At 45.2% G+C, this 12,425-nt stretch overlaps 2 protein-coding genes across 4 annotated transcripts in view; one reads left to right on the top strand and one right to left on the bottom strand.

The window, feature by feature from the left end:
- LOC126548047 (zinc finger CCHC domain-containing protein 24-like) overlaps positions 1-12,425 on the top strand; it is a 226,764-nt gene that overhangs the window by 31,133 nt on the left and 183,206 nt on the right. The window lies entirely within an intron of this gene.
- The window catches only part of LOC126548046 (sodium-dependent multivitamin transporter-like), a 35,478-nt gene that overhangs the window by 13,785 nt on the left and 9,268 nt on the right, over positions 1-12,425 (bottom strand). For all 3 annotated transcript variants that reach the window (XM_055063370.2, XM_055063372.2, XM_055063371.2), the window contains 6 exons: positions 12,166-12,217; positions 12,038-12,105; positions 8,910-9,067; positions 4,575-4,715; positions 3,785-3,914; positions 3,615-3,703 (listed from right to left, as the gene is read on the bottom strand). In XM_055063370.2, coding sequence (XP_054919345.2) covers positions 3,615-3,703; positions 3,785-3,914; positions 4,575-4,715; positions 8,910-9,067; positions 12,038-12,105; positions 12,166-12,217 — 638 coding nt within the window. The remainder of the gene's footprint in view (positions 1-3,614; positions 3,704-3,784; positions 3,915-4,574; positions 4,716-8,909; positions 9,068-12,037; positions 12,106-12,165; positions 12,218-12,425) is intronic.

Below are 12,425 nucleotides of genomic sequence, written 5' to 3'. Positions count from 1 at the left end.
TCTAATTAGGCGCCCCTAAATAAGAGGATTAAAAAAACTGCGCGGTCTCGCCCGGTGAGCGAAACCGGGAAACCGATAGCGAGTTTTAGCGTTACGCCGATGGATCCGCAGACGGCATTCTAAGAATACGCGGGAGCGACATGCTGGCTCGACACAGCACGCGAGGCAACTGCTGCTGCGTAGCAGAGACAGCTGGCAGCTAGCATGGCTTCTCGCAGTGGTGTAAGAGATGAGAAAGACAAATGAAAACCGTCTACTGCGTGCGTGGCTTTGAAGTGCATATCCGCTCCGCTCAGACAACAGTAAACACACCACGGTGGGCACGCAACTGCTCGGAAACTGTGCTCACAACGCTCACATGCCAGCAGAGAAGGCATGCAGAACGCTCCCCTGTAGATATATGCAACAGCAGCTGATTGAGCCTAACGTGAGGGCACATCCACTTGGCTTCGTCGCTTTCTTTTGCAGCCCAACGCAGTAAGGCACTATATGGGCCGTCGACTACACGAATGTGCCTCGAGTGTAAATTGCTAACTCACTAAAGAGCAAACAAAACATGTTTCTTCTTATTACGTTTCTTTATAATTATGTTTCTTCTAATAATACTCAGTTGTTTAGATGCTTGGCGAGGAAGATAATGGTTTAGTTTATTGGTGTACGTATGTGCTTTGGGATGAGAGTTAAAGTAGGAGCGCTGACTTTAGAAATACATAATTTGTTGTAACATTGTCTTCTTGGCAATGCGTACGCTGCGCCGTTGTAAGATTCGCTTTTTATCTTTTAGTCCTTTTCTTGCCACGGCCATTGAAACGCTGGCCACGGGCGACCTACACGATCACCGCGCCTGAGTTTAAGGCTGCCGGCATTTTTTTATGGACTTGCTGCGTACCGTATGAAACGCATCGTAGTGTCATGGACACCAAACAGAACACACATCTGAAGGGGACGGACAACGGGACCCGTGTCCCCGCGATGAATCTGCATAATCTAGCTCATATTTCAGTTCTTCAATCTAGAACGCAGTATACGGAGTAAGCTTTCGTTGTCGGAGTAGTTTATTTATGTATTTATTTCCACGTGGAGGCGATTTTTCAAGAGTGCGCACCGACTCTTACGCAGTGACCGTAAAGATGGCTCGGATGTGCTGAGTCATGCGACACGTTAGATCAGTAATGCTCGGAACTTCAATAGCGCTAAAAAGCGAGGGACAGACATAGAAATGACGAGAGCGCTAACGTTCAAGTGTGTATTTCGAAAGAGGCACGTGTCTTTCTATGAACTTTCTGCGCATGTCAACGAAAGTGTGACTTCATGTAAATGGTGACATGCGTACATGACCCCACGGCTGGCGAAACCGCGGTCGGTGTGCCGTGCAGTTATTGCTCTTGATTGCAATAAAACTTTACAGTACTCGGAAATCAGCAGTCACTTTATTTGCGTAGCCCAGGCAAGGACCATGCCCGCTCGTCCAGTCACCATTACGCACGCGCACTGCCCTCCGGCTTCTCCGCTCGCGCCATTATCTCGCCATGGCAGCCGCCGCCATCGTTACAGGCTGCGTTGTCGCCTGTTGCGACAGCTGTTCCGGGTTCTCTGATCTTTTATTTCACCAGCCGAGAGGGGAAGGTGGACAGTTTTCATGTTTGCCAGTGCCTAGGTCCGCCCCGTTTTTAGAATAAGCGCCGCACGCAACAGCCGCGTCACACCAGGGAGGAGCTTTGCGCCGACGATCACTCTCTTGCATGCGTAATCATGCGAACGACAATGAAAAATTGGAGTCGGATATCTCGGAGCACAGACCCGACAGAGGAATTCTTCCAACTGATACTACGCAGAAACACGACTGCCCCTAACTTTTCAATACAAACGTACCCGCTTATACTGCGGTCAACAAGAAATTAACTATTCAATTTTAGTTAATTGGGCTGCTGACAGTGATAATTATCATATCGCTTTGTGTCCCCCTGGCCACATAACTTATTTGCACAGGTGGTCTTCGCGTGCCTCCCAATGCCTAATATTAAGAAAACCATAAAGCTTAATCTTGAGCACCCTGTACATTTGAAGAGTCGAGGGAACAATATGGAACATATTCCTCTCTGGCATGTTTGCTCTTAAAGGGCCCCTCACCAAGTCTGGCCATGTTGAGCTGACAAGCACCCTGCATACAATGTGCTCTAACGATCGTGTCTGCTATGTATTACATCGCTACGCGCCGCGAAAAGAGCTGAAATTTCAAACCGAACGCCGTTTGCCATTCTCCTCGCGTGTGCCACGCTTCAAGCCGGAGGGATGACGTATACGTGCTAGTGCGCCTACGTACATGTGTCTTTGCTGTGACGTCGCTCTCAGTGACTCGTAACTTCGAGAGTTATTGAAGGCAAGATCAGTTATTTGTGTAATATGTTGCTTGTACATACGAATTAAAGCTTAGAGAAATAAAGCACACAAATAAAATGTCTGCGTGTATTTGTTTTACTTCGCACCGCAGCAAGAGAGATGTAATTCCGTTTTGTCTGCTTCTTTCCACGGCGTGCAGTCGCACGCGCTGACACCGAAACTATGCCACTTTCTACGTGTTCCAGCGCGCGATCATGCTCCCTGATCCGTGTGTAATCTGCCTCAGTATTTGTGAAGCACAGACATACCGCTAGTCAGGTGTCCTCGTGCACAGCGCGGAAAGTCGTGCGCTGAGCGAAGCGAGACGAACGCAACAGCTCGCGCGCGACGCCGTCAGCGTAAGTGCGCCGCACCGCAAAAGAAAGTGAAAAAAAAATGAAGGCGGGGCCCGTGACGTATGCGTCACGCGATCCTCGAGGTTCGGTATATGGGAGAACGCAGGGAAGGAATTTCGCTTGCGGAGGCTAGACGGGGCAAGTGGAGAGAGTGTCAATGTTTGCGGTGAAGCTCTCCTCCTGAGATCATGGGTTGGTGGCACTGATGTATTTCTATCTCGGCTATTAATGAGCCAATTTGAAAGTTTTTTTTTTTGCGGCAGAACTCTCCCTAGAGGACACGTAACAACTTCCAGCGTATAACCGAAATTCGCAATGGCGCCTGGTGAGGGGCCCTTTAAGGTATGGAGTTTGTTACGTATATAACAATTAGGTCGGGGTAAGAATAAGAAATAAGTATAACACTTAAGGAATGTGGATAAAATGCGTGCCACTGATCTATTTTATAATAAATATGTGAAAGCCCGTCTTTTTTTTTTTTTTTTGCTTAGATAATTGCCTGTTGTATATATTTAGAGAGTGGAGGGAGCAGTGTGGAATATCCAATCTATTTCTCTCTGGTATGTTTGCTTTTAAGGTACGCAGCTTGTTACTTATATAAGGATTAGGTAATACTTTTATTCTACTCCTATTCCTTTATTCCTTGCTTACGCAGTGGCCCGAGCCGGGCCCTGACTATATGTACACGTTATCAACAGCGTGGGATGGTCGTAACCGGTGGATGATGAGAAAGAACTGGAATCGGGCAGAACGAATCCTTAAATTACACCGGCCTAGATATAACCGGTTCGGTACTGACATCGCATACACTTCGGCGACAGTTCCCAAGATATGCACTACATAAGCCGCGGCGGTGCACTAGGTGGTTTCACGACTCGCCTTGTTGAGGAGCTCACGACCCCGGCGAGAAAGATGCCTGAAAAGCCCAGCACAGGCGCCAGCTCTTTCTTTACGTAGAACGGAAGGACCTGCAGGAAGGCGTAAGCATCGATTGTGCGCCACTCATGCAAGAGCGTTGACGTAAGTGCGCGAAACGCGATTTGCTTTACCTGGTCCAGGGTCGAAGTCGATTTCGAGAGCATCGGATCGCAGTCTCTAAACCGATATATCAGGGCGGCCGCTCCTGCCATTAGCACAAGGTAGTACAACCCAGAAAAGCACACTCCGACTATGGCAGTCCTGCATATAGGTACAAGAAAAATAATAAACAAAAAAGTAATTCAATAAATGTAGTCGACTTGCACTCAATGAGTGCTTCTTTTCTATAGTTCAAACGGCCTCGAATAAGCTCGTGGCATTTCACTGTTTGATGTCATCAACCGAGACAGGCACGCACATCCGGTTTAGCGAACAGTGCGAGTACGCTTGCCTTGCTGCATGCGATAGCTTTTCTTCTATTTTATCCGACTTGCTTATTTTCTTTTTTACTTAGGAAGCGAGAAAAAAAAAAAAACACAGAGCAGAGGCATAGCTGTCGCAGTATTGGGCAAGCACCCTCGCACTCTGCGGGCAAACCGAATGTGCCCGCCTGTCTCTGGTGATGACTGACAGACGGCACGTACTGTTTACCTTCAGTTATACTTCGTGCCCGTGCTCGGCTGTCGACTGTTCGCGTTCCATGCGACGCCAATACTATTTTAAGTTAGTTATATCAGCCACTTATTCCCGACAAAGACGAATAAATGTTCCAGTTGTATTGGCTTTATTACAAATGTGACGTCCCGTTTAACATTATCACATTGTAGACGTTTATGCGGTTGCACCGGGGCATTTGTTAGCAAGGCACCTGCGCAGCATCCTCTTAGGAAGCTGTCTATAATATTTTTTTGTTGCACACACCTCTGGGCAGCGCTCAGATTCCTCGATGCGAGGTACCTCTGCAAAACCATTTGGTCAAATCCCAGCCGGTAGAGGAAAGATGCCAAGCCTCCCACTAGGCAGGACCACACGTTTTCCTCCTTGGTCAGGTCCATACTGACGCTGGAATCCAATCGAAACTCAGTTAAGCAAGGATAATTCACAGTACAGTGTTTACGTCTGCTTGTGTTTCAAAGTTAAGCCGTCATTTGCTTTCTCGATCTCGTGGGCCACGGGAGAGAGCGGGCAGGGATACCTTGAATGTCTCGCGCTCAAAAAATTCTAACTTTCCCTAAAACTTGACGCGCCCTGCACTGTCACGTTGAAATAAGTCAATATTCAAATATCAAGTAATCTGAGGATGTAAAACAGGTACAGCGAATCTTCGCGATAACAAACCCGTCGGGACAAGAAATTGACTTCGTTATAAGCGGTACTTTGTTGTAAGTAGAGAGGCTTTAAAGTCTCCAAAGGAAAGATGGACGCGCACTCTAATAGCGCCGAAGCTCGCAAAAGGCATTTGTGAAACAAATCCGCGCTCGATAGTTGCCACATAACAGTGACGAGAGAAATAGATAGATAGATAGATAGATAGATAGATAGATAGATAGATAGATAGATAGATAGATAGATAGATAGATAGATAGATAGATAGATAGATAGATAGATAGATAGATAGATAGATAGATAGATAGATAGATAGATAGATAGATAGATGTACGGAATGTGATAATTATTTTAACCTTACCCAGAAAAAATTTAACTAGGTGGTTGTAAATTGTAAGGCATATTAGACAGCTCATTTATATTGCACGATGAAAAAAATCAGCTACATATGTCGTAAGCTTATTATTATTTATCCGGTTTAATATGAACATGACAGCACCTCCAGAAAACTTCGGTGTTGCACAGCATAGAACCACAATCAAGTTCCTGTTTCTCCAAGGGAAATGTTGGAAGCAGACCCATAATGAAATATAACGAACTTTGAATGACTGTAGCCCTTCATATATGCTACCGTTAAGCGTTTGGTTGCCAATTTTAGAGCTGGCGAATTTGGCGTTGAAAGGGACAAAGCCAGTGGAAGTGCTGTTTCTGTCTCTGTGATTGCGAATGTTAAAGCCATGCGTGACATGTTTATAGCGGACCACTGATAATCAGCCGAACGTATTGCTCCATATATGGGAATATCACGTTAGAGTTGGTGCAATTATCCACGACTACTTAAAAATGAAAAAGGTTGCAGCGAAGTGGATGCCAACGCTTTTGATAAGTGAGCAAAAGAACGTGTGCAGACATCGGTGGCTGTTCTGGAACATTTCGAAAAAAATTTGATCAGATTGTCTGGACAAACATGGTAACATGCGTCTACTGTTAGGATCTCGAGGCAAATGAACAGTCTAAGAAATGAAAGCACAGTGGTTTCCCCAGACCAAAGAAGTTCCGTGTGCAAAGGTCGGTGCAGAAGCAAATCGAAACAGGTTTCTTTATTTGATGGAAAGCTAGTTCTGGTGGTGGATGACCTCCAAGAGAGTTCAGCCATTAATTCAGAATATTACGGTGCTGTATAGACAAAGTTGCGGTGAAACATAAAAAAATTACAGGGTCTCTTAAGATCTCTATTAAGAGGTGGACGGCGAAAGCCTACTCTTCCTCCTCTTATCATTCGCCTCTTTCTCTTTGCCTCTTCTCTTTCTCTTCTTTCTTTTAGTCATTACTACTCAATACTAACCATGCTTAGTCATTTGTAATCAATTGTGGTCATTACAAGCCGTCGTTATACATATTGGTCATTTCGTAGTCATTGCTAGTCATTACAAGTCATTTCACTCATTATTAGTCATTGCTGGTCATTACTAAGCATTTTTAGTCACTTGTAATCACTTGGAGTCGTTACAATTCGTCGTTAGACATACCGGTCATTACTTATTATTATTATTATTATTATTATTATTACCCTCTACCAATCTCTATTATAAAGCTATCATTAACTAACTGTCACTATCAATCATTTTTCATTCTTTAATATGTCTTCATATGGCGTAATGGCGCTTCGGCGGACACTCCGGCAGTCAGGTCTGCTGACACAAACTTCACCATGAGCCTAAAAAGGCTTTCGCTTTAAAAATATATATAAACCATAGAGCAAAGCTCTCCAAAGATGTAATCCTGTTGCATGACAACACCTAGCTGCATTGCGGGTGTAAGAATGTGAAAACTGACCTACTCAGGATTTCAAGTGATGTCCCATCCACCCTATTCGCCCGACCTGACTCCTTCTATTATCTTGTTCGCCAATCTTCAAAAAAGCTAAATGGTCAACAATACGGGGGTGTTCTGGAGGCAACTAATCCTGCAAATGAGTGGTTGCGTCACCAGACGGAAGAATTTCATTTGCAAGGACTTAAGAGGCTGTAGGACAGATTTCGCAAGTGCATTGGCTTTCTGGAACAATATGTAGAATAGTGTCGCAGTTACAGCTACCTAGTTCAATTTTTTTCGGGGTAAGGCTAAATACTTATGAACAACCACGTAGAAAGACAGGGAAGCTAACTAGGCGTAGTTTTGGTTGGCTGCCCTGCACGGAGAGAGTGGAGGGGGTAAGATGATAGAAAAAGAAAGACTGTTGGCGCGCAGCGGCCTCGTCCGTCGGTTATCATGACGTCATACAGTTATTTCAGAGGAGTTACCACTATGTAGTGTCTGCTAGTTGTGCTGCAGTACTGCAAGCGTAGCATTCTTTGCCTTTTCAGATAGGTACCAAGAAATGCAAACGGTTAAACTCTGTGACGCGCACCTAGCGGTCCCGTGCGAATTTGCCGCTTCGCATTTCGTACTAAACTGACTGCGGTGCCGCTGCACTCCAAGCAATTTAGTTAAAAAGGCATACACCGCTGACGGGACTGCGACGAACTTCGAATAAAGCGATATTTCTAATAATGCCATATTTTGTTATAGCGAAGAATTACTGTACGTGAAAACTTGGTTCACTCCTGTAGATATACTGACAGAAATTATGTCGTTTTCTCGGCGGATTTGTGGTCATGAGAGTAGCACGACAAATAACGTCACATGATCAAACTGATGCATGTACACGTAGATAGGGAAGATGACTCAGCGAGCTTCAAATACGTTTGTTTCACCTGCATCTCTCGTGGAGCGCGCACTTCAGCAGTACGGCGGCTCATCTATTCATTACACGAAAGCGAAATTCAATTTGGGTTTCAAAAACGAACTTCTCAAAAGTAACTATACTTTAGAGCCTTGTATGTGTATATATGTGTTTTGTTTATATATATATATATGGATGTTTTTTATGTCTCCAATTGCGCGTCTTGCGTCTCCATCCAGCGCATTTAGCTTTGTTTTTACCTTTCTAACCGAGCAATAGAACGAGCCGGTTTCTTTCTTTCTTTAGCCCGATAAAGCGCTATTGCCTTGGAAAATAAATGCATGGAAAATACTAATGCCACTGACAAAAGCTGCACTAGGCAACTGTGCTGCTTCGCGCCCCACGAATACTGCAGAAACCCTGGTGCTAGCTCAGAGGAAGCGAGAGATGCCTTTACTGAGAGGCATAAATTAGGCTGACGAAGATTTAAAGAAGATAGCTAGGTAGGGCTCATGGGGGTCTATAGCGACACATTTGGCTTTAGAGAGAGAGCCGAGCGTGCCTCCGATATGAGCGTAAGGACGAAATGCCCATCCGTGTCTTAACAGATTTACGCTTAAGCGCAACAAAAAAGGAAAAAGCGATGCGCTAAGAGATAAAGTACGCGTCTCTGGTAGCTTGCTAAAAACTTGTCTAATACCTCGTACAACATACATTTTGTAGGATTGTCCGAATAGTGAAATTTCAGAATCAATTGGAACACGACTATTTGAAAAGAAGGACAATTCTAGTATCGAATCGAATATTTAGTGTGTTCTAATTTCTGAACAAATTGAAATATAACGTTTATGCGAAGTCGCTTTGTTAAAAAATGTGGCCTATTCATATTATTTGATGTAGGCGCTCGCAACTGGACGTCCGGTCAACTGAGAAGCTTGTTAATGATAAAAGACTTAAATAATTAAATACCTACAGTTACCTGATGTGCAATGAAAATGAGTGCAATCAAGCAATTAGGAAAACGTCCCAACAAGCACATAGAATGCTGTGTTCGTTAAAAGGAGCCATGTATGCTAAAGGAGCCAAGAAGGAGCGGGAGCACCGCGCTGGGGATCAAAGGCGATCATTTTTTCTTCATCTTTTTTTTTCTTTGTTACAGTTGAGTAGCTGAACAATGATGAGCATTGAACAAAACGTACACTTACTCGAGTATGTATTTATCGACCTCGATGTCGTCCAAGGGACGCAAGGTCACCGTACCGACGGTCGAGTCGTACACCACTTTGCCGATGACCACCAGCGGCGCCAGCAGGGTGATCAGCGCCTGCAAGCAGTCCGTCCACACGACACCCCGGAGTCCCGCCTGCGCGAGGGACGGGGCGCAGGGCGTTAACCGAACTCTCGAGGCTCTTATTGGAGAGAGAGGTGAAAAACAAAACCAACGCTTTCAAGGTCACCTCGAAACGAGCGTCCCAGCCGCTGAAAAAAACGCTTCCCCCCCCCCCCCCCGTAAGTGTTAAGTTCGAAAAAAAAAAATGTGGTGACCGCTTCCGGTGCAACACATCACCAGTGTGCTGGGTTAGGAGTGCTTATAGCCAATACCGAAGAGGCCCGCACTGGGGCCATGCTTCCTTTTCTGTGAGGCTAATGAAAGTTATTTCCTCCTCGTCGTCATCATCACAGCGGGTGGTCTCCGAATGAACTCTCGAAGCTATTTGCATACGGCAAGGGCAGAAATGATTTTTGTACATTCACTCCTGCTCCTGTCTCGCGCGCCGAATGAGAATTTGGTGTTCGCCATGCGGCGTCGTCCGAGTGCCTGGGATTATGCAAAGTGTTAACCCACTGAAATATCTTTCGGGGTCTGATTTGCGACGAAGAACGCAGAATGTGTTCATAAGTGTGGCAGTTTAGGCACTTTGGTATTCTATAATTAATAATAATGAAACGTGAAGTGGACAGAAACAGAAAGAAAAGCACATGCACAGACACAAATGCGCTACTTATTCTTGTTACGATGTTACTACTTTATGCCTGGCGGACATCAGCGTAATCGGAGCACGTCAGTGCGCAGAACGAGGAAAGTAGAAGGAACTGCACCTTGTACAAATAACAAACTAAACCTTGCTTTGTGCTCTGACTGCTCCGATTACGTTGATGTCCACGGAGTCCAACGTAGTAACATGGTAACAAGAATAAACTGCTTGAAGTAGATTTGCAAGCATATGTGTGTGTCTGTCTGTCTGTTTTACAGCGAAGCATTCCTTGCCTCATTCCGGGCACCTTAGAGAGGTCTAGCGTGTTTCGCCAATCTTCGGACCTTTGTAATAGAGCATGCATGACCGACAGTGGAATCGAACCTCTGGCTTCAAACACAGTAATTAACGCAGAAAGTTGGGCTAGTGGGTGTTGATGCATTTGCCGAGACATAGTTACTAGCGCTATTAAGACTAACGGAAAGAAAGTTGGGACAGGGCAGAGCACGGCAAACGCTTCAAACAGAGTAGCCCAGTGCTCTAACCACTAGGCCACGACTACATCCTCTCGTTCCAAAGCCGTCTAGCTATTTGAGGGGCAGTTCGCGCGTGCGTCCCGTGCCACTTTCTCGTCTTCTGTCCTCGCAACACCTCGCGCTTTGGGCGCACTGTTAGACTGCACAATCTCCGGGATCGGCCCACATTCGGTAGTATGTTCCTCGTAGGAACCAACGCTATGCAGAAACTTTGAGACGTTGCATCGCCTTCATGAGAAACCCAGGTTGTTCACGTTGTGACATATTTTTCACCGGAGTATCAATACCATCTTCGTTTTAACCCAGACCACATGACACAAACATAGGTGCTTACGATTGTATAACGCTTAGTCACACATCACGTCACAATCCGCGTTTGTCTCGCCAACGCCCGTTCAGTAACTATGCAGAAACGAATAATCTCCCTGTATGAATTTGCGTCGAACGGCCGCAGCAGATCTCCCGACAGCGGCAATATGCAATCGTCGTCAACGTGGTCGTAGTCTTGCTGGTGACGTCACACACATGTGCGCTCTCATCACTCACCCAACTACTCGATATACACAAACGCGCTGGTGGGCGTGGTATGCCTTTGCGGAACACTATACAACGCTGGATAACCAGATACCTGCCAAATGCATCGCATAACGTCAGGTCCCACATTGCCTGGGAGGACCTTCAAAATTTTTTTTGTCCGTGTCCTGTTTGCGCATCTTTATTATTTCTTATGTACGTGCTTAATCAATTTGCACGAATACTTCATGCTTCCAATTGATAGCACGAAAATTCTGCGGCTGTCGAGCGCCCATAAAACTGCAGCATATCATTGGTTAAGAATCGTTCGTCGTCGAACCCTAATTCGCTTGGCAACTTTCCAGTGATCATGGTATTTTTCTCGCGTGTTTAGTTTCCTCGTTTATTTTCGCATTGCCGGCTTAAGTAACAATAATTTCTCTTTGATTCTTCTAATTTTAGTTTTCTTATACGCGTGTCTAGGAAACTTTGTGAGCTTGGTATTTGCCGGCTACTCCTTCTCTATTAGTCACAGAGTACATACATGTATTAGTTACGAAACAAGAACAAAGAGAGAATAATGAAACGAAATGTAAATAAAAGTTGGATCGTGCTCACGCGTTGTTAGCAGAACGTTCTTCGAAGAAAGGATACGTGCGTATATAACATAGTCATAATTTTTACTTGAAAAAGACATCGGCACTGGTCGGTGCCAAAGCTGGGTCCTCAAGCAGATCAGGTTCATGCTACGCCAGATCGGTCGCGATCACAGGCTGGACACGTTTTTTTTTTTTAAACACCTTGAAAGATACCTACAGTTCTCTATACACTAGGTACGGAGGCATCGCATGCGCTGCAAGCGGTTATCGCCACAGATACATGTTTGCAGAAAGAAAGCAGCAACTCTTTCAATTAAGTTAGTGTCCCATAGCAGAGTGTGGGTGTAGGTCAGTTGGTGATTCATGATTTGGGATGTTACCGCAAGGAACACACGAGACTTTTCGGGTGCTTTTTTATGTTGCTTTTCGGGTGCACACGTCTGTCTGAGCTATATAAGCTCGACGTTTGTTCCATTAAATCATCAGTTGTCAGTACCGCTTCGTGTTGTCCCTTTCTTCAAGTCTCGTGTGATCGATCCTTGCGGTGACTTCCCAAATCAAGTTAGTGTCGTCTACTGGTAGGAACGAGAATGTCGTTTACTCGTGTTTGATGCAAATCCACATTGCCGGACTCCTTTCAGCTTTATAACCCCCTTGTTTTCCTGTCGATGTCGAGCTCCAAGTCTACGAGATGCACACGTATACTTACAACGGCAGCGTAGTAGGTGCCCATTAGGCCGAACATGATGCTGGCTGCTGTGACCGGTATGCCGAATACTGGAAGAGATAAGGAACACTATTTGAGGTGCCAGTTATAGCTGGGGGTGAGTGACTTACTCGTGTGCGTTGTGAGTGCGGCTGAGAAGATGAGGGCGGCGCCGACGCTTTGCTGAAAGAGACAGCATCGAGAAAGAGTCCACCTTTCTCGGAATTTCTTCACTGATCAGTTACACTACACAGTACTATACAGAAAGGAGACCACGCGAAATAAAGTCGCAGTTTCTATGCAGGACTATTAGAATGGTTTTTTCATCTGTTTCATTTTTTTCTTTCTTTTTTTCACGTTACCGAAAATGAATTGAGCTTTTAACATGCTT

The sequence above is a fragment of the Dermacentor andersoni genome, chromosome 1 (genome assembly GCF_023375885.2).
Source record: "Dermacentor andersoni chromosome 1, qqDerAnde1_hic_scaffold, whole genome shotgun sequence".
NCBI classification, from domain to species: Eukaryota; Metazoa; Arthropoda; class Arachnida; order Ixodida; family Ixodidae; genus Dermacentor; species Dermacentor andersoni.
Note: the sequence above shows the minus strand (reverse complement) of the source record. Positions and strands in the feature narration are given on the sequence as shown.